This window comes from Papio anubis, chromosome 1 (genome assembly GCF_008728515.1).
Source record: "Papio anubis isolate 15944 chromosome 1, Panubis1.0, whole genome shotgun sequence".
In the NCBI taxonomy this organism is placed as follows: Eukaryota; Metazoa; Chordata; class Mammalia; order Primates; family Cercopithecidae; genus Papio; species Papio anubis.
The window spans coordinates 83036409-83059841 of NC_044976.1; the positions used below are offsets into that span (position 1 = coordinate 83036409).

The 23433-nt window shown below is 39.3% G+C and overlaps 1 protein-coding gene across 8 annotated transcripts in view; it reads right to left on the bottom strand.

Moving 5' to 3' along the window:
- Positions 1-20250, bottom strand: part of SSX2IP (SSX family member 2 interacting protein) — a 47619-nt gene extending 27369 nt beyond the window's left edge. For 5 of the 8 annotated variants that reach the window (XR_649921.4, XR_001906485.3, XR_649919.4 and 2 more), the window contains exons 1-3: positions 19885-20035; positions 924-1055; positions 385-554 (exon numbers count right to left, since the gene is read on the bottom strand). Coding sequence is in view for 5 of the 8 variants with exons in the window: in XM_031650402.1 (XP_031506262.1) it covers positions 385-554; positions 924-966 (213 nt within the window). In the remaining 3 variants the exon portion in view is untranslated. Of the gene's footprint in view, positions 1-384; positions 555-923; positions 1056-10047; positions 10098-19884 lie in introns of all 8 variants that reach the window. The other 3 variants (XM_017963069.2, XM_003892122.4, XM_003892121.4) reach the window with 3 other exon arrangements.
- Positions 20251-23433: the final 3183 nt, after the last annotated feature.

Consider the following 23433-nt stretch of genomic DNA (forward strand, 5'->3'; position numbering starts at 1 on the left):
GAGAAAAATAGAAAACTATCTTGAAATAGTTAAGAAAATAGTCAATATCCCAAAGGACAAAGAGATAAAAGGATGGGGCTCTTTTAGCCTCTGCTATAAATCTGTGACATGGAGCAAGGCACTTGGGTTTCTGCATCCATAAAGTGATGGCTAGACTCTCAGTGGAGGAGCCCCTGGGACAATGAGGAGGCCAGCCTGCTCCAGATAAAAAAGTTAGACTTGCTATCTCTAGATGAGATAATCACCAAGGTTCTCTGAAAATCTAAGTCTCAGGGGCACTATATAAACAAAAAACTTGTGTTTGACAAATGTTTTTCTCATAACTTTGATACATTCTATTATATAACATGATTTATGCTATTGTTTTTTACAAAAACATGTTACCTGATCAAGATATGAAATACTCTGTTCAATATTATCCTCTGTGCAGAAGGCACTGAAAAAACTGTGCACATTTTTTGATAAAGGTATTGAAGAACATAGCACTTGCTGTGAGTATAAACTTGATGGAGACATCTTTATTTCTGAGGTATATTGAGAGATAGTTTTGCTTTCTGAAAGAATAAAAGGCACTTATATAAATAATTTAGAAAAACGTATGTAAAGCTAACATAATCTCCACTACTAAAGACTTGAATTATATATATACACACAAACATAGATATAATTATACTATATACATATATATTTTAAGGTATTTTCAAATTAGGGCAAAGCCTCTTTTTTATGAAAACTATATACGTTTTTTTCCAAAAAGATACAAATAAAGTGGTGTTCTCAGCAGGCATGAAAATAAGTATTTTATAACCACTTATCTCTCTTTAGTCACATCTTCAACATCTGCAGTAATTATTTTATATTTTCATTGAAAAATTCACCTTTACAGTTTCTGCTTTAGTTTACAATTATTTAGACTTAGTTACCTGAAGACAGACCTCGATCTGTAACAGTCATCCAATCTCCCATAGCAATCTCTAGAGCCAGGATACCTGAGGAACTAGTTCAGCAGTTAAACATTTAGTCCAGCTGCTGTCACTCTTCTATGTAGGCATCTCCTTAAAAAGCAGATTATAGAATAATAGCATCTAATTTAAAATATGAAAGCCAATATAAACCCAATGCTTAAGAATTAGTTCTATGTGCTTTAAAACGAAGGATTTTGCAATATTTATTCCCATGCACAGAGACAGAACATGGTGTGTGTGTATATACACAGAAATATAAATAATATGTAAGGATCAAGGTTAAAGGCTTCCCAAGTTCTACTGAGGTATTCATATTACTTTATACACAAGATACATGGTACATGATTTGACTCAACATACATCTAAGGTATAGTATAGTACTAAGTAATATTTCCATATTATATCCTTTAAAATAAAATACAATTACTTATGTAGATGAGAAGATGAAAAACTTCTTGGCCAGCATTTCCATTTTTTTTTTTGTTTTTACCAATTATATTGGCAAAACTTGTAAATTACAATTCCCAGTGTTGGCAAAGATGTAGAGAAATGAACACTTCCATATACTCTCTCCAGATTATAGCGATTTATACTACTACCAAGAAAGCTGACAATATGTATCAAGTCTTAAAAATGAAAATATATTTTGATCCAGAAAATCTACTTCTAAAATATTATCCTAATAAAATGATGTGTACAAAGATTAATCTAAAATTTGTTATTCACAATATCAAAAAAACAAAAATCACACGTGCTTATGTTTCCATAGAATGGCTAAAAAAACCAATATATTTATACAGCATTTAAACGTAACTGTTGTGTAGAATTAGATGGCTAACAAACAAACAGTCAAAACTACAAATGGTATGGACTAAGTATAAGACACCCTTTCTGTTTCCATTTATGTTTTCACTTTTTTATAGAGACAATGGAAGAGATAAATATTTCTCCATCATAAGAAAAGCAATTCAAACGAAACTGTAAGTGGCAACTGGCAATTGATTTCAAGGTCAGAGGGAAGAGGAGGAAGGGTGAAGACTGTATGCAACCTGGGGAACACATATCTATACTGTGGACAGCTGCTTCTTGGCTACAATAAATTGTGGTCAAGGGGAAAGCAGTTGTGTTGATCTTAGATGTTTTTATGAGATACTGGAACTCCGGATTTTTATGTGAAGTCTCCCAATTTTAAAATGTTAGTAGCTAATTTTAAAAAAACCTCTATGTATTAAGTTATCCTGTGGGAAAGAGGAGTGCCTTGAGCGGGAAATGAGTGAGGCTTCTGGGGTGCCAAGACTTTCTACATCTTGATCTGAGATGTGGTTACACCGGTATACACACGTTCAGTTCATCGAGTTGTACACTTTTTAAGATCTGTGCACTTGACTGTAAGTTAGTTATACCTCAAACAACAGCACTATGTAATAAGCCAAGTAAAATGTGTCTTTAGGCCAAATCTGGACTGTGGATCAAGAGTTCACAACCATTGTTCTGAATATTTAAGACTGTGGTAAAATATTCAAAATATAGTGTTAAATGAAAATTTAGGCCGGCTGCAGTGGCTCACGCCTGTAATCACAGCACTTTGGGCGGCTGAGGCGAGTAGATCACTTGAGGTTAGGAGTTTGAGACCACTCTAACCCACATGGTGAAACCCCCGTCTCTACTAAAAATACAAAAATTAGCCGGTGTAGTGGTGGGCATCTGTAATCCCAGCTACTCAAGAGGCTGAGGCAGAAGAACCCCTTGAACCTGGCAGGCAGAGGTTGCATTGAGCTGAGATCGTGCCACTGCACTCCAGCCTGGGCGACAGAGTGAGACTCCATCTCAAAAAGAAAAAAGAAATTTACATTTTTCCAATAAATACTAATTGAGCTCCTACTATGTGCTACTACATTTTTCTAGGCACAGGGGAGGCCATATGCTCTCAAGAAGTGAAGTTCATATTCTGAAGGAGGTAGAAATAAATACCAAACAAGTGAGCAACAACTTAACAGAGTGATAACTAAAAGAAAATAAAACATGGTAATACAAGAGAGTATTAAGGTAGGGAGCATCTGGATCAGTGAGAGAACCTCCACTGAAACGGTGACATCTGAAGTGAAACCTAAATGATACAGAGTCAGCCACAAGAAAATCAATGACCAGAGCAGTCCAGGTAAAGGAAACAGCAGATACAAAGACTTAAGATGGATATTAACGTGTTATGGATGAAAAACAGAGAGAAGGCCAGTATATTTGAAGCACAGTAAGCAAGGCTACAGCGTAGGATGTCGGATTTCCTCTAAACTGCAATGAAAATCTACTGATGTGCTTCTTGCAGATAGGAAAGTAACATGTTCTCTTTTATGCTTTAAAGAAGATTACTGTGGCTACTCTGTGAGTAGACTATAGGTAGGCAATTGTAAAAGCTGGAAGAAATCAGGAGGCTACTACAATAGTTCAGGCAAGACAACCAGTGTTAAACTACAGTTTTAACAGTGGAAGCAGAAACAGGTAGATGAATTAGGGATGTGTTCTGGAGACAGAACCTTCAGGACTCAAAGATGGATTGAAATGTGGGCAAAAAAGAAATCAAGGATGATTTCTAAATTGTAGAGCAGCATACAATATATACTGAGACAGATGATGTTATGTGTCTACTACATGTTATGATGTTACACACACACATATAACACAGGAAGTAATTCAGTCTGGCAATGGTCTTTTGCCACTTTTCTACTCATGTGCTTGGTAAGGAAGGGCACCTTGAACTATTTTGTTCTTCCTACTGTCCTTAAATGGGTGTTAGCAACAGGATGAGAAGGATAAAGACTGAATCTGTACCAACTAAGAAAGACACTGATTTTACTTGTGGCTTTCTCAGATAATCACTGTAAGTAAAACAGAATCCAAGGGACAATAAACCCTTCTACTCTAATATAACTCAGCTTTGGGTAAATTCCTTAACCTCTCTGAGCCATAGTTTCTTCACAGGTAAATTACCATAACAACGAAGAATACCTCCTAAGTTTCCCAAGAGAAAAGTCATAAAGTATTTAGCACACTGCTTGGCACAGAAGACACACATAAGCTAATATTAATCATCATCATCATCATCATCATCTAGACACAGGGCTATTTGGTATAAACGACAGGCTTCTAAAACCTGTAACAAAATGTACCACTGCTCTTAATAAAGGTTGAACACAAATTATTGAACGATCTAGAGACAGATATCTTTATAAAGACGCAGTACGCAGTGAGCTAATTTCATAATCAACTGGTTGGGGGAAGAAACAAGGTCAGAAGAAAACAGTAATAGGCACCTTTCCAATTTCTCTGTGTTCTTGTTAAGGTATCTGTAAGACAATAGTGCTTTAAGAGTCTTTTCTCCTCATACAGAAAGAACACCAAAATGTGTCTATTATATACCCATTCTTTAAAATTGTAAATTAAGTCAGTTACCCTTTCTCTGTGAATTTAGCTCTCCTGTGCCTACAGGCTAGACAGTGAATTGTTCCTTGCCCTACTGATACAAACTTTGTAAAATGTTTACAACGAAAACCAAAACCCCATTTTGAAGTCCTATGAAACAAAAAACTTAACTAACAGTAATGATTTCACACAATCTAAAAGTTTCCATGAATCCTCTTCTTTTCAATGATGTAACAATTACACGCTAGGAGACTTGTGATAAAAGAAAAGTTACCCGACCAGTTTTTCCAAGAAAGGGGACTTACGACTCTTTATCAATACATACCCTAAAACTAAGCAGTAAATTTAAGCATATTATTGTATTTCAGCTCAAATACAGCTAAAATTGCATTGCTGAAGGTTGCAAAGCATTTTTTATGAAGATGTTAAACTAAGTCAATGTTAATTTCAAAAGAAAAAAAAGGTAACAGAACCATATCTGTTTTGCATAAATATAATACCATCACAAGCCCATTTCAATTTGAAAGCGTCAAATGCAACCAAGAAGGACTCCATTACAAAGTCAGTGCAGGAACACACGTTCATAATATAGATTAATCAAATAATAGTAAGCCATTATATAGTGGACATGATTATTCCTCAGAATTGGAGTAAGAGCAAACTTAGTTATTCTAGCACTGTTACCATAGTTACTTTAGGAGAAAAAAGTAAGTAGTGATTCATGTTTTAGTTCAAGTAACCTGTAACCTGAAATTCTCTCTACGAATATGATTTGTTAGAGTATATGAAAGGAAAATACGTCTTGGGACCCCAAAATCACTAAGCCAAAGGGAAAAGTCAAGCTGGGAACGGCATCAGGCAAACTTGCCTCCCATTTTATTCCTTAATAAAATAGCTACAAAGATGAAAACGCTACATTTGTCCAAAGTTCCTTGTGGGCCTCAAGATTTTCACCCTAAAACAGTTCTGTTGGATTTCAATCTTGCAGTGTAAATTGATAGCTTATTTTCCAAGGTGCGGGACAAAGGACAGAACTCAAAGTTTTCCCTCTGCTTACCTGAGACAAATGCACATCTGATAGATTCCTATGCCCTATTATTTACATAAAAATGTAGATTCAATGAATCAGACTAAGGCATAAGTGGCTATTCCTCTACTTCCCTCTCACACGCAAATTGTGTATTCAGTGAAAGGCTGATCAAAGACCCAAAAGAAAGCAACCTTTCATCTCATCTACCTGTCCTAGAAGCCCCCGCCCCCTTTTCCGTTCCACTTCAAGTTGTCCCGCCTTTCCAGACTGAACCAATGAATGTACATCTTACACATACTGACGGATGTCTCATGTCTCCCTAAAATGTATAAAACCAAGCTGTGCCCCAACCACCTTGGACATACGTCGTCAGGTCCTTCTGAGGCTGTGTCACAGATGTGTCCTTAACCTTGGCAAAATAAACCTTCTAAATTGAGACCTGTCTCAGATACAGCTACCCAAATTCCAAGATGGATCAAATTTATGAGTGAATTTTATGAGCAAAACTTGAAGATTAAAGAATTTAAATATCTTGTAAAAGGCATTTCATTCATTTAAGATTGTCACAGAATAATCTTGAAATACATCAAAGTAAGAAAAATATATAAAGTAATCCATAAATAGGAGATACAGTTTTGTTCATTAGTGGTACGAAACAAGTATATAGCCATCTAATAAACTTCCTTGTTCAAAGTACTTCTCAACATAGATTCCAATCAATGTCTTTATACTGTAATAGAAAATCTTACAATAATTTTGGTAAAAGTGTTACCTTACCACTTTTGAAGTAGTAAGTACTTTTTAAGTACTCTGTCTTCCCTATATGTTGCTATGGGTTGCAAAGTACCAATGCCATATACTTTACGTATGAAATAAGAAAGGGAACTCTGGTCTTTTCTGGGTAAAATCATGCAGAGCTTAAATCTATCATTCTTCATATCCAAATGTTTTCTCTTTTGCTTTCTGTTATACAGATAGGAACTAGGGCTCAGAGAGATCAACAGGTTGGCCCAAGGTCGCATTTCTAATTGGTTGTGAAGCCAGGAAACAAATCTGATTTCAAAACTCTGTGCTCTTTTCCTTTATTGAAACAGTCTCACTCTGTCACCCACGCTGGAGTACAGAGGCACAATCTCAGCTCACTGCTACTTCTGCCTCCCAGAGTCAAGCGATTCTCCTGCCTCAGCCTTCTGAGTAGCTGGGATTACAGGCGGGTGCCTAGCTAATTTTTGTATTTTTAGTAGAGATGGAGGTTTCACCATGTTGGCCAGGCTGGTCTAGAACTACTGACTTCAAGTCATCTGCCCGCCTCGGCCTTCCAATGTGCTGGGATCATAGGCATGAGCCACCATGCCCGGTCAACTCTGTGCTCTTTTCATTCTATCACTATTCAACCTTTCAACTTTGTACACATAAATCTCTATCATGCATGCACATCGAACTGAAAATAGAATATAATCAAAATGATTTCCACTGTTTCTTTAGAAGACTGTGTTCTTATAATCCACTTTAAATGAGTCCATTCAGAGCACACAGTTCTCACAGGAACTTATATACTACTTAAATTGAGGCACAACTATAAAATTGGTCTCTGCTTGGCCACAAAACAATAGCTTTGTTCTTGTTTATACTTCTCTATCGTAGAGTAAATATTAACATAACATTGAAACTAACTTTACAGACCTTTAGCAAAAACATCTTGTAGTTCTGGTTAATCATATCTGTTTTTTTTCCATCAGAAAAGTTCCTTGGCTAGCTATCTTTTTCCTTCTAACCCAAAGATGAAGAGGTTCTCAATACACAACAATACCTTGTAGAACTTTGGGTAAGCAGTCTCAAAGATGGCTCTCGGTTATTTCTGCCTCCTGATGGACACGCCCTTGGGTTATTCTGTTCCTTGAGTATGGGCTAGATTTACTAACTAGCTTCCAACAAATAGAATATAGCAGAAGTGAAGGGATTTCGCTTCCAAAATTAGGTTATAAAAAGGCTGTGGCTTCCATCTGAGGTTGTTTTTTATTCCTTGCCCTCTTAGATACCTCTCCCTGGGGAAAACAAGCCATCACGTTGTAAGCAACTCTATGACAGGTCCGTGTGGCAAGGAACTGATGTCTGAGGTCGACAGGACCTGAGGCCTGCCAAGAGCCATACAGGTGAGTTTAGAACTAGATTTTACCTCAGTCAAACCTTGCGATCATTGCAGCCCTGTCCAACACCTTGACAGCCTAGTGAGACACCCTGAGCCAGAGCACCCAGCTAAGCTGTGCTCAGATTCCTGACTCATCTGTTGTAAGCTGGCTGTTTAAGCTGCTAAATTTCAGAGTAATTTGTTATGAAGCAATAGATAACTCATACAAGTTTTTAAGTATAGATGTTAAATATATATAAATTTATTGAGAAATTCCTGAGTCCCTTCTAAAACTTACACCATAATTTACTGAAACATAACCAAAAATGATGCCAATGCCGCTGATCAGGTTTTTAACAATGATATCAACCAGTGTTACAATTAATCATTCCATACTATTACGGTTAGATGCTTTCCCCACTAGTTTATGAACTTCTAGAGGGCAGGGAACGTATGCGTCTTCGTAGCCAACAGTACCTGAAACACAGCAGGTGCTCGGTAAATGTTCACAATATGAACTGAGTCCCACATACGGCACACTCACTCAGCCTCTGTGCCTCCACCTGTGCTTTCTTCTCGCACCTATCTCAAAACTAATGCTCTTACAAAACAGCGCACAACCACCGTCCCCATCACATAACCTTCTCCAACTACTCCAGCCCACCAAGTTCAATCTCTAAGCCCTCCACATACTTGGTTTGTTTCATCTTTCCCAGCCACACTCTCCAGTACCACACATTTTACATTTCTGTATCCCCTCCCACTAAACTTAAAGGATGGCATAATCAATGAATATTCAAAAACTGGTAACAAATTAACATGTTCATTCTGGCAGGCAGAAGTGGATAAAGGAACAGAGCAATGGAAAAGTAGCAAAAGAAGAGTCAATCCTTTAGAGAAAAGAATTACTCTCAATTCCCATGTCTTTTCCTCTTCACCGCCAAATCTCTGCAGCCACAAACTGAGAGAGAGCTCCGCAGAAACACGGTATCCTGATTACAAGATTTCCCTCACAAAGTACCCTACTTTAAGTGTTCTTTTCAAACTCACTTGAAATTCAAACTTGAGAAGGTGCAAATGCCTACCTACTCAGAATTCTAAAACAATTGCAGTTGACAGAAAATAATAGCTTTCCATTACACAGGGACATGGTAACTTAACACCATCTGGGCTTCTAAGTATTGCACAGAATTTTTCACAAATAGAGCTAACTAAAGTCTTTGCTAAAATCTCACAATGTTAGAGTTACCAGACTGTTAGGTTAAGAAGATAAAACTAAGTCTTGCAACATTAGTCCTATCTTACAAATTCAGTCCTAAAATTTAAGAATTTAGTTATCAGTATTGATTCTTAAAAACCAGACATATTACAATTATTTAAAACTGTAATATCACTTTCAACTATGATTTTGTTATAAAGGAGACTGTAGCTTTGAATTCCATTAGAAATATCTCTGCACCTGAAAATTGTTCACATGCGCACATCAGTACAGAAACATTAAGTCCAACCTCTCAGAAAATCTACTCTTTACGAATTTAAAATCTAAATTATTTCTTCTGAGTGGTATAATTTCATAGATATTTTCCATAGAAAAACACTCTTCCTCAAAAATCTAAATATACATGAATGGTACGAACTCAAAAATTGATATTAATAATGTGCCTTCCTGATGTTTTGTGGCCAATAGAGGATTTATAGTTGCAAAGTACAGTGCAAACAATGCAAGCCTCAGAGGCCCGGGTCAACAGACTGGGTCATATCTTGACGAAAACATTTATTTCCAAGACTCTCTCTCCAAGATGGTTTCCTCACCTGTAAAACGGGGTGATGATAATCTGCTTGTTAAGGTTGTGGGTATTTAATGGAGTAAGAGGTGGAAAACTAAGTACACTATAACTAGGACACAGGATACTGGTTTAATAACACATGTGCCAGGAGCTATTCTAAATGCTTTACGTATATAATTAAGTCAATCCTCACAACAACTTTGTTATTTTTTCCCTTTTACAGATAAGGAAATTGTGGCAGAGAGGTTAATTTGCCCAAGATCACAGAGCTAGCAAGTGGCAGAGGCAGGATTCCAACCCCCAACCCCACACTGGACTGCAGAGCCCATTCTCTTAACCATCACACATTGTTGCTTCAGTGGGTGAGGGGCTCAAGAAGCAGCATCTCCTACCACCACTCCTTTAAGAACCAGTAAAGACAGAACTCAGTCTATCTCCCAATTGGGCTCAGACTGCACAAAATAGTGTGAACACACAAATTATGGTACAATAATTCATGTGTATCTCTGGGTTGAGGGATATAATCTCAATGAAGCTCCTGGCCAAAATCTGCCATTAGACAGCTATCCTCAGCTTAGAAAGCAGAGAGCTACATGCTGTTCTTTAAATTCCTTATATATCTTTGAACTGATCATTGCTGTAGTATGAGAAACAGTACAGTAAAAGAGTTAAAATCCGAAGTCAGACCATCTGGTTCCAAACCCCGGCTTCTACACTTACAGACTAAGTGGTCCTGAACATAAATCTTCTCTGGGCCTCACTTTCCTCATCTGCAAAAGGAGAGTAAAAGCAGTTTACCACAAAAAATTATGTGGTTACATAGTAAATTTATTTATCAAATTTCTTTCATAATTTTATTAAATAGGCTTATGCATGTAGAGGGCTTAAAAAAAAGGTCGTGAGTACACAGTAAGTGCTCAATAAATGCTAGCTATTATTAGCTATTTTACTCTTGGAAAGGCTTCCATATTTTGTTAAGTAATGTAAAAAAGTTACAAAACCATATCTAACATGAGCTTATTTAGTCCTTAGAAAAAAACAAAACAAAACAAGTGTCAGTAGATATGTACAGGTATAAATTCTGCTCTATAAACACTAAAGTTTTTATAAGGACAGAAAAAATTGCAAGGAAAAACCAACTTAAAAAATAGGGAAAAGGCAAGGGCAGGATTTTCATTCCTTTCTTTATGTACTTTCATGCACAAAAATGTAACTTTACTGTCTGTCTTCCAAATTTTCTATAAATGAATGTGTTTTTCATACAAAGAAAAAAATCTATGTTTTTAAAAGGCAATTATGATGATGATAAGCAGAGGAAAACGGGGATAAACGGCACCATTCTCAAACGCCAAAACTAATGGTAGAATGGCATGAGTGATAAAAAATTCATAAAATAAAACGGCAAACAGCCCTGTTAGGCAAAAACTGGTTAGAAAATTATACAAATGTCCTAGAGTTTTTTAAGATAATCAATTATGTAAGGGAAATAGCTCTTTACCAGAGATCAGTAGTTTGTTGTTTTAGAGGGCAATTCCAACAATTAACAAATATTTGAAATGTGTAAATCTTCCCACTAATCAATTATACTTCTAGGCATATAAGAGAGCAGGCATAATATATATTGAGGACATTGTTGAATTGCAGTATTATTTGAAATGGCAAAAACTAGAGACAATCTTAATAGCCATCATGGACAAACCGTTAAAAACCAACACATATGGTACAGCCAGTCTATTCTGGGATTATTAAAGATTAAAGCAAATCTGCATGTATAGCACAAAAAAAGAAGTTACAGGTTAATTAGAACAGTATGATCACCATTTTTTGTTAAATCAAACTACCTACATATATTCAGGGGAAAGTTCTGGAAAAGTCACAAACTGTTACAAATGACATTCCTGGGGATGGAATGATTGGGTATAGGGAGGGGTGGAAGGCCAGGGCTTTCACCTCTTCCACAGCATATCTTTATACAGCTTGAATGTTTCAGGAGCATGTATTATTCTGCAAAACTTTTAGCGGCAGAGAATTCAAGCACAATTAAATGAGATAATGTGTGAAAGCACTCTTAGCTCAATCCCTGCCCTTGAGTGGAAATCTCAACTAAGACAAATCTCACCAATCAAGTACACTTCTAGCACCTGTTCTACATATGCACACATACCCATGAGCAAGGGTAATGCAGTCTTTACTTCAGTGGGAATGTCTGCAGGAACCCGGCCCATCGGGAAGACAGGAAACAGAAATGCAGAGGCCAGACTTTCCCCCAACTATCGTCAAGGGCAAAGCCCTTGGAGTACTGGCAGACCTGGCAAACGTGGACTCTCCCCCTGGCTTAATGAACAATCCAACCTTGGTAGGAGGACAGAGGGAAATTTTAACTATTAACACTCTCTTTAAAAACAAATGCTCTTAATCTTTCAACCTTCGATGAATGTAACTAAGAAGGTGCATTTCCGTTTCAAGAGAGCAGCTCACAAAGTTAAACACAGTAGGGACTTAATCTACGTATACCATCTGATATTCCATTACACACTGACTTTTTATTGCTAATGTTTTCATCTGTTTTGGAGTTGGCTGCCAATTAAACTGTTCGTTTTCCAGGGTGCTGTCACTTCAGGGAAGCTGCACAGGGTACTGAGAGAGCACTGGACTGAGCAGCATCAGAGGCCACGGTTCTCAGCAACATTTCTATTATGTACTGCGCAACCTTGAACCGGTCATCATTTCTTTGAGTTTCAGTTTCCACATCTGTAAAATTATGAAGTCAAACTAGATGACCTTTAAAGAATTTCCAGTTCTATTATCTTTTGATTTTTACATTTCTCATGGGACCCAATATGGAATTGAGTACAGCTATGTATATTAAAATTATTTTTTCTTCACTTTTTTTTTTTTTTTTTGAGACGGAGTCTCGCTCTGTCACCCAGGCTGGAGTGCGGTGGTGTGATCTGGCTCACTGCAACCTCTGCCTCCTGGGTTCAAGTTATTCTCCTGCCTCGACCTCCCGAGTAGCTGGGACTACAGGCACATGCCACCGTACCTGCTAATTTTTGTATTTTTAGTACAGACGGGATTTCACCATGTTGGCCAGACTGGTCTTAAATTCCTGACCTCATGATCCGCCCACCTCAGCCTCCAAAGTGCTAGGATTAGGCGTGAGCCATCACTTCCTGCCTTTTCTTCACATTTTTATAACAATGTGCACACATTGTCTTTACAACCCAATGTTTAGCAAATGAGATTCTACCTAATTTTAATAACAATAATTTATTAAGCATGTGGCACTTACTTGGAACACTTTTAAGCATTTTATGTGTACGAACTTATTCAACCTTACAATGATCCAAATACTTTCCCCCATTACAGATAAGGAAACTGAAGCCTGGAGTTTTCTTGACCTAGGACACAGAGCTAGAACATGACAAAGCTAAAATTCAAACCCTGGTAGTCTAGCACATTTCACATTACACCCTACTATCTTTCGTACAGGAGAGGGGAGAGTATACAATATTCAAGCTGCTTTTTCTTAAGTTCTGGGATACATGTGAGGAATGTGCAAGTTTGTTATATAGGTATACATGTGCCATGGTGGTTTGCTGCATCTATCAATCCGTCATCTAGGTTTTAAGCCCCGAATGCATTAGGTATTTGTCCTAATGCTCTTCCTCCCCTCAAGCTGCTTTTTCAAACTGAACAAGTATTCTCTTCTTGACCACCTCACCTGAAACTAAATTACAATCAAATAATTATGCCAACTGAATAACTAGAATGGGAACTATACAAAAGCAGACAAAATATTAAATTCTGTACGTAACAATTCAAAAAAATTTTTGAAAAATCTAGCAAATATATTGCCAGGCTTTCCCTGCACTGCCATTCCTTCTCTTTGTGCTTCTAGAACACTTAATATGAACTCTGCTACAGCACAGATCTAACAGGAATACAATTTCTCTCCCACCACCTCAACTGAGTTCTTGGTTGGCAAGCTTGTTAGCATATTCTTTGTACTCCATTTCAGTATTAGGCATCATCACTCATTCAAGGTTGGAGCCCAGTCGAGATTGCCGAACAAATGTCCAAGTCCAAGGACGTATTAGTGTAAGGTGTGCTGCTGTCTTAGTATGATAGACAAGTCAACACTTTGGCCATGCTGCAATTTAGAAGGGCTTACAATCTAATCTTGATTGGTAACAGCTCAGAGAAGGAGCAAGGTGATTCAGGGTATGAATCAAGAGCATGGCAATTTAGAAACTGTGTATCAGTTTCAAATTCTTCCAATGTACACACAGCAATAGCAGCAATCATATTCTTAGAAGAAGATTATTAAGAAAAAAGAAAAAAAGAGTCACTTTTTAGAAGTCTATCAACTTTTAAGGTTAAAAGTCAGCTAAGAAGTCCAAATCAAATTTTTAAATTACTATTTATCGGTATTTCACTCCTCAAATAATGAAATAGTAATAACATCTACTAAAGGCATTGGAAATAACAAAGAAACCAAACATAATTAATAAATCTACTCATCATTTTTTTCAATGATTTAGCCCAAATTCAATCATTGGTTATAGTTCTCAATGTATGACCCTGGGACCAGCAGCATCAACATCACCTGGGAACTTGTTAAAAATGCAAATTATCAAGTTCTGCTCCAGACCTACAGTTCAGAAGCTTTAGTGGAAGGACCGAAAAATCAGTGTTTTAGCAGAACCTCCACGTAATTCTGACACGAAGTTTGAGAATCACTGCTGTGTTCTATAGAATGTTGTTCAATATAAATTAGCATTCTATTTATATGCACTTTCAATTAGAGAAAATCAAAAAGGAATTCTTATCTATGGGTCCCACAAATGGGTTCCAAGAATGATATAAAAGTGTTCTAAAGCAGTAAATGGAGGTTGAGAATAACAGGCCTAGGGAATGCCTGGCTAAGCAGCTTATTAAACCTTGGAAGATGGGGGAAACTCTGAAAAACAAATAGTTCATCAGCTGAACATTCATTTATCCTATTAACATACTCTACAACCCAGCAAGTCCACTCCTAGTGAAACCCAAGAGAAACTCTTGCCTATGTGTGCCAGGAGGTGTGCACATAAACAGCAGCATTCTTCACAATAGCGAGCAGCACAAGAGTATCACCCTGGAAACAACCCATATACCACCAACAGGAGAATGGATAAATTATGCCATATTCACAAAATGGAATATTATGCAGTAATCAGAAAACTTCAGTGACACATAATAAAAATGTTCAGAAGATAGGGCATGTAACATACACAGTTTTAAATTATGTGATGCAATAAAACTATAATTTAAAAGACACCAAGGGAATGATGGCTATAGGATTCAGTAAATAGTTGCCTCAGGTGAGGGAAAGAGGAAAAAGAAATGGAGGGGCCCATAGGGTTATGCAGAGGGTTAGGTGGTGTTTATTGTATTATTAAAACTATAAATGCACCAGTTAAACAAATGTGTCATGAGCCAAGGAATATAAACTAATTCTTTACACCTGAAGTCCTTTAAAATGCTTTAAATACATATATATAATGTTCCTCAAATATGTCAAACAATTCTAAATTCTACCCAGTTTGACTGTGGAGGCACCAAGAGCCCTGGGTCCTTGGCCTTACTGTCAACTCAGGGGTTAAAATGTTTTGGGCCCCAAAACCCAAAGCCAATGACCCTCTTCCTTTAAAAGTACAAGAACAGGCAATTTGGGCTCGAGTTTCAGAGGATCTATGAAGCCATCCATTTGCAAAGGATCCACGGATGGCAAGTCAGTAACTCCTGTACTAGCTAATTATGTGAAACCGGTAGGAGAGAAGCTAATGATGAATTCAAGAGCACCTAATGCATGCCAGATGGGGCTCCATCAGCTGTACCACTTAACCCTCACACTAGCCCAAGGAAGAAGTAAAGATAGCACTGGTTTATTGATGGAAGAAACTGAGGCAACAGATTAGGTAACTTACAGTTACAAACCTGGAAGACAGAAATAAAATCCAGCTATTCAACCTGGAAAGACTAAAAACTAGCTATTTATGATTCCAAAGCCTCACAGGCCTGGTTTCCTCCTGACACTCAACAAATATGCTGAGCAAATGATATCAATTCTCTGAGCCTATCGCCTCATTACAAAACAACATGGCTAATGATGGGTTGTACTTACAGATTATTTCTATGATGATGGCTTGCTTTTATAGTCTAGATCCTATGCAGGGAGATATTCCTAACATTTGGCTATAGAATAGAGAATCAAATCGAAGGAGACACCTTTCAGACAGGAAACCACAACCAGACTACAATTAACAGGCAAATGAAAAGTATATGCAGTGGCTGGAACTCATCTTGAATTTTAAGTACCTACTGGACATTATTTAGGCTCTATATACGATTTTAAAATCGTATTTAGTCCTACAATTCTTTTAGAACAATATTTCTCTATAAATCTCCTCCAAACTTAATGCCTGCAAAATAAGTTATATTTTTTAGCACCGTGGCACAAAAATATATTCTCAGTGCTCACTGTATGCCAAGAACTATACATAATTTAAATACTTTTTTGCTTTTTATCTTTTTTTTTTTTACAAAAAGCATACAATACTTTTATAATCTGAAAAAAATATTTGAGACAGATATTATAGTAAACTGGGCAATTAATGGTCAGGAACCAGATGGCTGACTCAGTCAGTGACTGAGGATAGCGAAGAACAGGTAAGAAATAACTCAGAAGTTGGACTGACAGGACATGGTGACAAGTATACAAAAGGGAGGCATTTACTCTCCCATGTAAAAAACCTGTCTTTGGCTCCTGACAGATAATAGTGTCATTTAGATAAAGGGAACAGAGGAGTAAGGTTAGTAAAACTGAGTTTGGGCAAATGTGTGGAGATAATGAGCTTTGTGCAGCTTACTGGGTTTGGAGATGCCCTCATGAGACATTCACACGGGGCTAAACTCTAGGCCTAGAACTCACAAGACATCAGAGCACGTTTAGATAGATGAAATTCATAAAGAAAAAAGGGGCAGAAGAACGAACTCTGAAGAACATCAACATGAGCAAGTGAAGGAGACCTGGACGCAAGAGATACAAAGAGATGGGGAAACGGACTTCAGGAAAGCCAAGGGAGAAGAGATTTAAAGAGGAAGGGTGATACACAGCAGCAAATGCCATAGAATGGGCAGGTTTTGAATTTTAAAAACGTGTTGGATTTGGTGATTAGTGACTTAATGACAAAGCTGAGGGCTAAAAATGAAAATCAGACTTCAGAAAGATGATCACCAAATAAAAGGAAAATCACTTGTTCAAGAATGTGAGTTTAAAAGAATGTTAGTTTCTCTGAATGTACAGGCTTTATTAGATGCTCATGGATAGATTTAAGATGACAAAAAAAATCCTGCCTTTAAAGTCAGTTCTTATTCAATTACAGCATTTTTATATCAAGTAGAAATATTAAGTGCTCAATAAGTATGAGCTATTTGTCCAGGTATTGTTCTGGATACTAACCTATTTTTCTAATCACACCCCTCCGAAGTAGGTATTGTTATCATCCTTCACAAATGCGACAACCAGGGCACAAGATCACGTAGCTAGTAGTATGGTAGATCAAATGTGACTCAAGAGAATATGAGAAAAGGGTATGTGTGAAGCAAGAGTTAAAAGACGAGAACTGTAGTTACGATTGCTCTGAATGTTTAACTGCTTGTAGTTTAATTTCTATTTAAAAACTTATTTTTCCTAATTTGAAAGACTATTTCTTCTCTCATCTCAGAATCCTACATTGCTAGAATCTGACATTTTTATGTCTGACACCCAGATTCTGTACTGCATAATTGTGTTATTTCTCCTACTGAATGCAGGTTGCTTGAAAATGGGGAAGTATCTTATTTAATTTGTATCCCTATTCTTCCAGTCTTAAAAGTAGAAGATACTCAAGAAAGGTCTGTTGTATAATTATTTCTGCTTTTCTACAGTTTCTGAGGGTTTCAGCAAAATATACCTCAAGTCTAATTGCTGTGTGAGACTCCTGTCTTTCAGATATTATTTGGATTATGCTCAATACATTTTGGATCACTCAAAATGCTGGTTTTGGTGGAAATATCCTTCTAAAGTAAAAATCAAATATAATTCCCCTTCATAAAACCCTCTTAAGGTTCCCTGTAACCTACTGGTCAATGTTCACAGCACTCTTCTACAGCCTTATTAATATGGCAACCCCACCCTTGTCCAACTCTACCAAGCCACCTGTAACTCCTCAACTGTACACTGCCGCAGAATGCACCAGCTGCTTGATGAACTCCACTTCCTCCGCCAGACACAGCTGAAATTCTCATTCTTTTCGAAAGCCTTCCTATATTTGCTTTTTGTGAGGTTTCTTTGCTCTCTCCTTCACTATGCTGATAATTTCCAAAATACAAATTCCTCAAGGCAACACTCATCTTTTTAACCTCAGGTCAGGCAAGTAGCCACTTACTAAGCGTTTAATGAATGTTTATTGAAAGAATTATTAAAGCGTAATTTAGTAAATCTGTTGGTTCTACATATAACATTGGCCCACAATCAAAAGGCACGATTCTAGGATGTTTTTCATTACTAATAATGAATGGTGCGTTTCTCTATTCTATCTCATCCCATACACTCATGAATTCAAGATAACTTGTACCTTCACTACTAGCTAACCATATCGCCATTACCAACGCCACAAAACAAACCCACATTGTATCAAAACCTCTTTGTGTCATGAGCAAATGGGGAAACCAATAAGGCATGTTCACAGCTATTGTAAAAGACATGGAAAAAAAAACTTAAAAATCTTTGAAATCGATCCAACTTAAGCATGTGAAATGAATTAAAATCACACAATTCTGGGGCGGTGTCTTTTCATGCACCTAATTTCTCTAGGTGCATATTACACAGAAGGCACTCAAACGCCTACTTTATGAAACCGGTGTCACCGCCTGCTTTGGCCAAAGAGCAGACTGTCAAGTACTAGGAGATCCCAAGTACATAATCGGACATCGTGCCAGACTTGAGGTCTTTAGCAAACAATTTCAGCATAACATTTAGTTTTCTCATATATCTGCCTCATTATGTTTAGAACATAATGTGCTTTAACAAGTCTTGTCACAAGGCACAATGTGTTATGAGGAGATCTCCACATTTCATCCTAGAATAACTAAGTCTTCACAGTTATCTTCAAGCTGTCTCACCCACGTTACGTAATCCATGAGCTTTATTATCTTCCCTGTACAGCTGGGAAACGAGAAGGGAAGGAAAGGTACAAAATGACTTGGTCTAAGAGGCTCAGCCAGTCACTAAAAGAGCTTTCATTGTAACTATCAGTTCCTAACCCTCTTCTCAAAGAACCGTTTTGTTTGAGAAACTTTCATTGACAGCAGGCAAAACAGTGTTAAATTAGCTATTAGCTTTCCTTACTTGTTTAGTGTGAATGAATAACCTAAGCTTCCTAGGCCTGTAGGTTGATAGTTTTAGGAAAAGAGATTTGATGGATCAAGTTTTGCCGACTGGATCCAAATTCATAAATCTACCTCTAACCTCTAAATTTCAAGATAGCTTGACGCAAACTTTAAAGGCATTTTTCTCTCCAAATTTCTAATTCTTTACAAATTTTATTCAGTCTCCTAAATGAGTGAACTCATACCAACCTTTCTAGTTCAGGATCAAACTGTAGGAGTACCAGAATTTTCTTCTACCCCACAGTAAGCCAAACCCCCATGAACCATGAAAGGCTCCATGACATCCATCACCCACAGCCAACTCTACCCCTTGACTCTAATCTGAATTGTTAGGGAGCCCAGGAAGTTCAAGAAGCCTCCACCCTTACACTTCTAAATCACCCTCTTTTCTAATCATCAACCTATTACAGCGTCCAGAAAAGAGAAATCTCAATTCTCTCAGATTCAAGAACTTTATCAGCGTTGCTAGAAATGGCAGTTTGGCATTTACAACGATAGGTCCTGAAACTGGGAAATAATCTAAAGATTCCCTTATTATACGTGCAGACAGCAAATTATTTAGTACATTCTATGTCCTGGGCCCAAGCGATTTGCCTAACTGGGCAATTAACATACAACATAGGCTCAAAAAATGTGCAGGGAGCTCACAATTCAGTTTACTGTCGTTAACTACAAAATTCTGAACCAAAGTATTTTCATGATAAAATTCTAAACCAAAGTATTTTCACACATGCCTGCCTCTTGGATGATGTAAATTCTTCCCCTCGACTTTTTACTGGACCACTATCGGGGCTCTCCTCCACTGCAGCGGCCACCGGCCACCCAACAACTGGTTTTGAAGACTGCCTCTTGCGGCTGCACTAGCAAATCGCCAAACCCCGCATGCTCCACGGCCGCTGCTGAGACTCTGCAGCCCCAAATCGGCCATCCCCTCCTCCCCGACGTCTCCGCGCTGCTCGTCCCCCGACGCCGGGCGCCACCCTCGCTCCACCCCAGGCAGGGTTTGGGGCTCCCCGGGTCAGAGCACTTCGCGGGCGCAGCTCCGCGAACGCCAGCGAGAGCGATCCCGGGTCCAGCACCTACCTCCCACTACCTCCTCCAGGCGCGGCCCGGGTCGACGCTCGCCCGCACCCTGCAACGGCCCCAACAGCCGCGCGGAGCCTCGCGCCCAGCAGCAGGGCTCTGAGCCAGGTGCAGGCTCTCACCTCGGGCGCCCGCCCGCCCCTCCCTGGCGGGGCGCGTCACAATCCCCGCCGCGAGGCACGGCCGCTCACCGTCACGGCCCCCGGGAGCGGCGGGGAGTTACCGCTCGGCGTCCTAGCCCGGCTCCCGCAGCCCCGAGGGCCAGCAGCGCCTCCAGCCGGCGGCCCCTCCTCTGCCGCGGGCTCCCGCCTTCCCCGCCCCTTGCAGCCGCCTCCCGACCTCCGCAGGTTCCCGAGGTTCCCACCCCGCCCCCGCGCGCCGGCGCCGCAGGCCCCGCTGCCTACCATTGGCTCCGCCAGTTGCTAGGCGATGAACAACCGCGGCCTGCATTGGTCGGGTGGGGGCCTCGGGAGTCTCCTCCTCACCTCCAAAAAAACCCGGAGAAAAAGAAGACCTTATCCCTGGAGTCCGCGCGCGCTGCGGGCGCAGCTGCGGCTGCGGCACCTGTTACGCCCTGTGATTCACCCGGCCGTTCCCTACTTCCCGCCCCCTCCTGACGCCTGCAGCGTCCGGGACGGGGGCTCTGCGGGGACAGGGGTCGTGGCTACTTTAGAGCACGTTTTCCGAGCCCCACTGAACCCCAACACCCAGCCTAGCAGCAAAAGTGAAGCTTCCAGAAGAGCCATGTGCGTTTGCCAAAGTGGAGAAATAAACAGCCGGCACCTAGAATTAGGTCAGGCCCAAGGGACGGGAGGTTCAAGCGTTGGGAGTCGTGGATGCAAACAATCCAGCCGGGAGAAAGTTACTTGTAAAATTAGGGCAAAGAAATGGATCTGGGCAGAAGACCGCGGGCAAAGGAAAGACTAAGAAATGGCATTCGTGAACTCTCAGTTTATGCAAAAATGTCTTACACCCACTCGACAAAATATGTGCAATGAAAATGTATGCCTGCTGCACCCGTGGTCAGGGTCAGGCCGTCTCCTCCCTGGTTTCACCGCAGCCTAAAATTCACTGGGGAAGAAAAGAGGCCAGAGAAAGGAAGGAGATCAGATGGAGAAATCACAGGCATATGGGTTACACACAAAGATGTACTTTGATTTTTGTTTTGTTTAGTTTTGGTGAAGCCAAAGGATTTATTCAAAAGGCGAAAAACAGGTTTGATATTTTAAGGAGGCTCCTGAGAGCACTTTGAAACCAAAACAGTATGAGTGAAGAAGATACTAACACAGAAAAACAAGAGCGGGAGGAATGTCCACCTGCCAGTTTGCATGCACGTATCCCCAATCCTGGATGAAAGATCAAGGCCAGAAAAAGCAGAAGAAGCACGCCACGGTGACAACTTCAGGGCCCAACGAAATCCTCCTCTTTTCCTTTGGCCTAAGCAATCAGAGACCCGACTAGCTGCTGTTGAGCCCAGGTGGCCTTACCATTAACAGTTATATTTTTAAAAGGTTTGAGCCAAGCTTAGTTGAGCTCTGGGAAGTTTAGCTCCGACTTCAGCAACCCCAGGGAGGAATAAGATATGCCTGAATAAACCAGTGGTCTCAATCTTTTGGTCCCAAGACCGCTTTCCACTTGTAAAATTATTGAGGCCCCAAGAACTTTTGTTTATGTGGGCTACAGCTATTGATATTAAAACAAATTTTTAAAAAGTTATTTTTAAAAATAAAAATAAAAATGTCAAATAGCACATTTTCATTAAAAAAACTATATTTTCAAAAAATTAGTAAAAAGAATAGTGTCACTTTAAAATTTTGCCCATATCTTTAATGTTTTGCTTAATAGAAGGCATTTGGATTTTCATATCTGTTTGTGCATTCAATCTGTTGTGCTGTTTCAGGTAGCCTCTGGAAAACTCGACTGTGCACTCATAATGAGAGTGAAAAAGGCAAATAATGTCTTAGTATTATAATAAAAATAGTTTTGACTTTGCAGACTCCATGGAAGGTTCTTGGAAACTTGCCTCCCCAAGGTTCAGCAGACCTTTAAGAACCACTTGTCTAAACCTCTTGGTACTCTGTCCCTCTTTGTCAACCAATAACTGGTTGAGGGGCTAAAAATATGACCTAATTCTGTTCAGTCCATAAAGGGGAGTGGGGGATGAGGAGCTTCAGGGGAAGGATTTTATCCTGACAACCTAAGGACAAGTTTTTTCCTTACTTCTTGCCTTGGACATCCTCCAGTGAGCCAGACATGTTTGGAGCTGTGGCAACGTATTCTGCAACCACGAGAGAAAAGCAAGAAAAATACATGCATACCTTGTTTTATACTTCAATTTATTGCACTTCACAGGTACTGTGTTTTTTTTTTTTAATAAATTAAAGGTTTGTTTCTCAACCCTGCATTGAGCAAGTTTAGTGGCACCATTTTGTCTCAGAGCGTGTGCTCACTTGGTGTCTCTGTCACATTTTGGTAATTTTTGAAATATTTCAGACTTTTCCGTTACATATGCTATGGTGATCTATGATGTCACTATTGTATCATTTTGGGGTGCCACAAACTGTACCCTTATAAGACAGCCAATTCAATGTGTGTGTTGACTGCTCCACTGACTGGCTGATCATCTCTCTCTCTCTCCCCTTGGGCCTCCCTATTCCCTAAGACACAGCAATATTAAAATTAGGCCAATAAATAACCCTACAATGGCCTCTAAGTATTCAAGTGAAGGGAAGAGTCACATATCTCTTACTTTAAACCAAAGGCTAGAAATGATTGAGCTTAGTGAGGAAGACATCTTGAAAGCTGAGATAAGCAGAAAGCTAGACCTATCGTTCCAGTTAGCCAAGTTGTAAATGCACAGGCAAAGTTCTTGAAGGAAATTAAAAGTCCTCCTCCCTTGAACACAGGCATGAAAAGAAAGTGAAACTGCCTTATTGCTGATAGGTAGAAAGTTTAAGTGGTCTGGATAAAAGATCAAACCAGCCACAGCATTCCTTTAAGCAAAAGCCTATCCAGAGCAAGGCTCTAATTCTTCAATTCGTGAAGGCCGAGAGAAATGAGGAAGCTTCATTTAAAAAGTTTGAGGCTAGCAGAGTTTGGTTCATGAGGTTTAAGGAAAGAAGCCATCTCCGTCACATGAAAGTGCAAAGTGAAGCAGCAAGTGCCGATGTAGAAGCTGCAGCAAGTTATCTAGAAGATCTCAGATAATTGATGAAGGTGGCTACACTAAACAGATTTTCAGTGTAGACCAAAAGAAAGCCTTCTATTAGAAGAGTATGCCACATAGAACTTTTCTAGCTAAGGAGGAGAAGTCCATGCCTGGCTTCAAAGGACAGGCTGACTGACTCTCTTGTTAGGGGCTAATGCAACTGCTGACTTTTTATTTTTATTTTTAATTTTTTGACAAAGGGTCTCACTGTGTCACCCAGGATGGAGTGCAGTGGTGCGATCATGGCTTGCTGCAGCCTTGAGTGATCCTCAAGCAATCCTCCCACCTTAGCCTCCCGAGTAGCTGGAACTACAGGCACACACCACCATGCCCAGCTAATT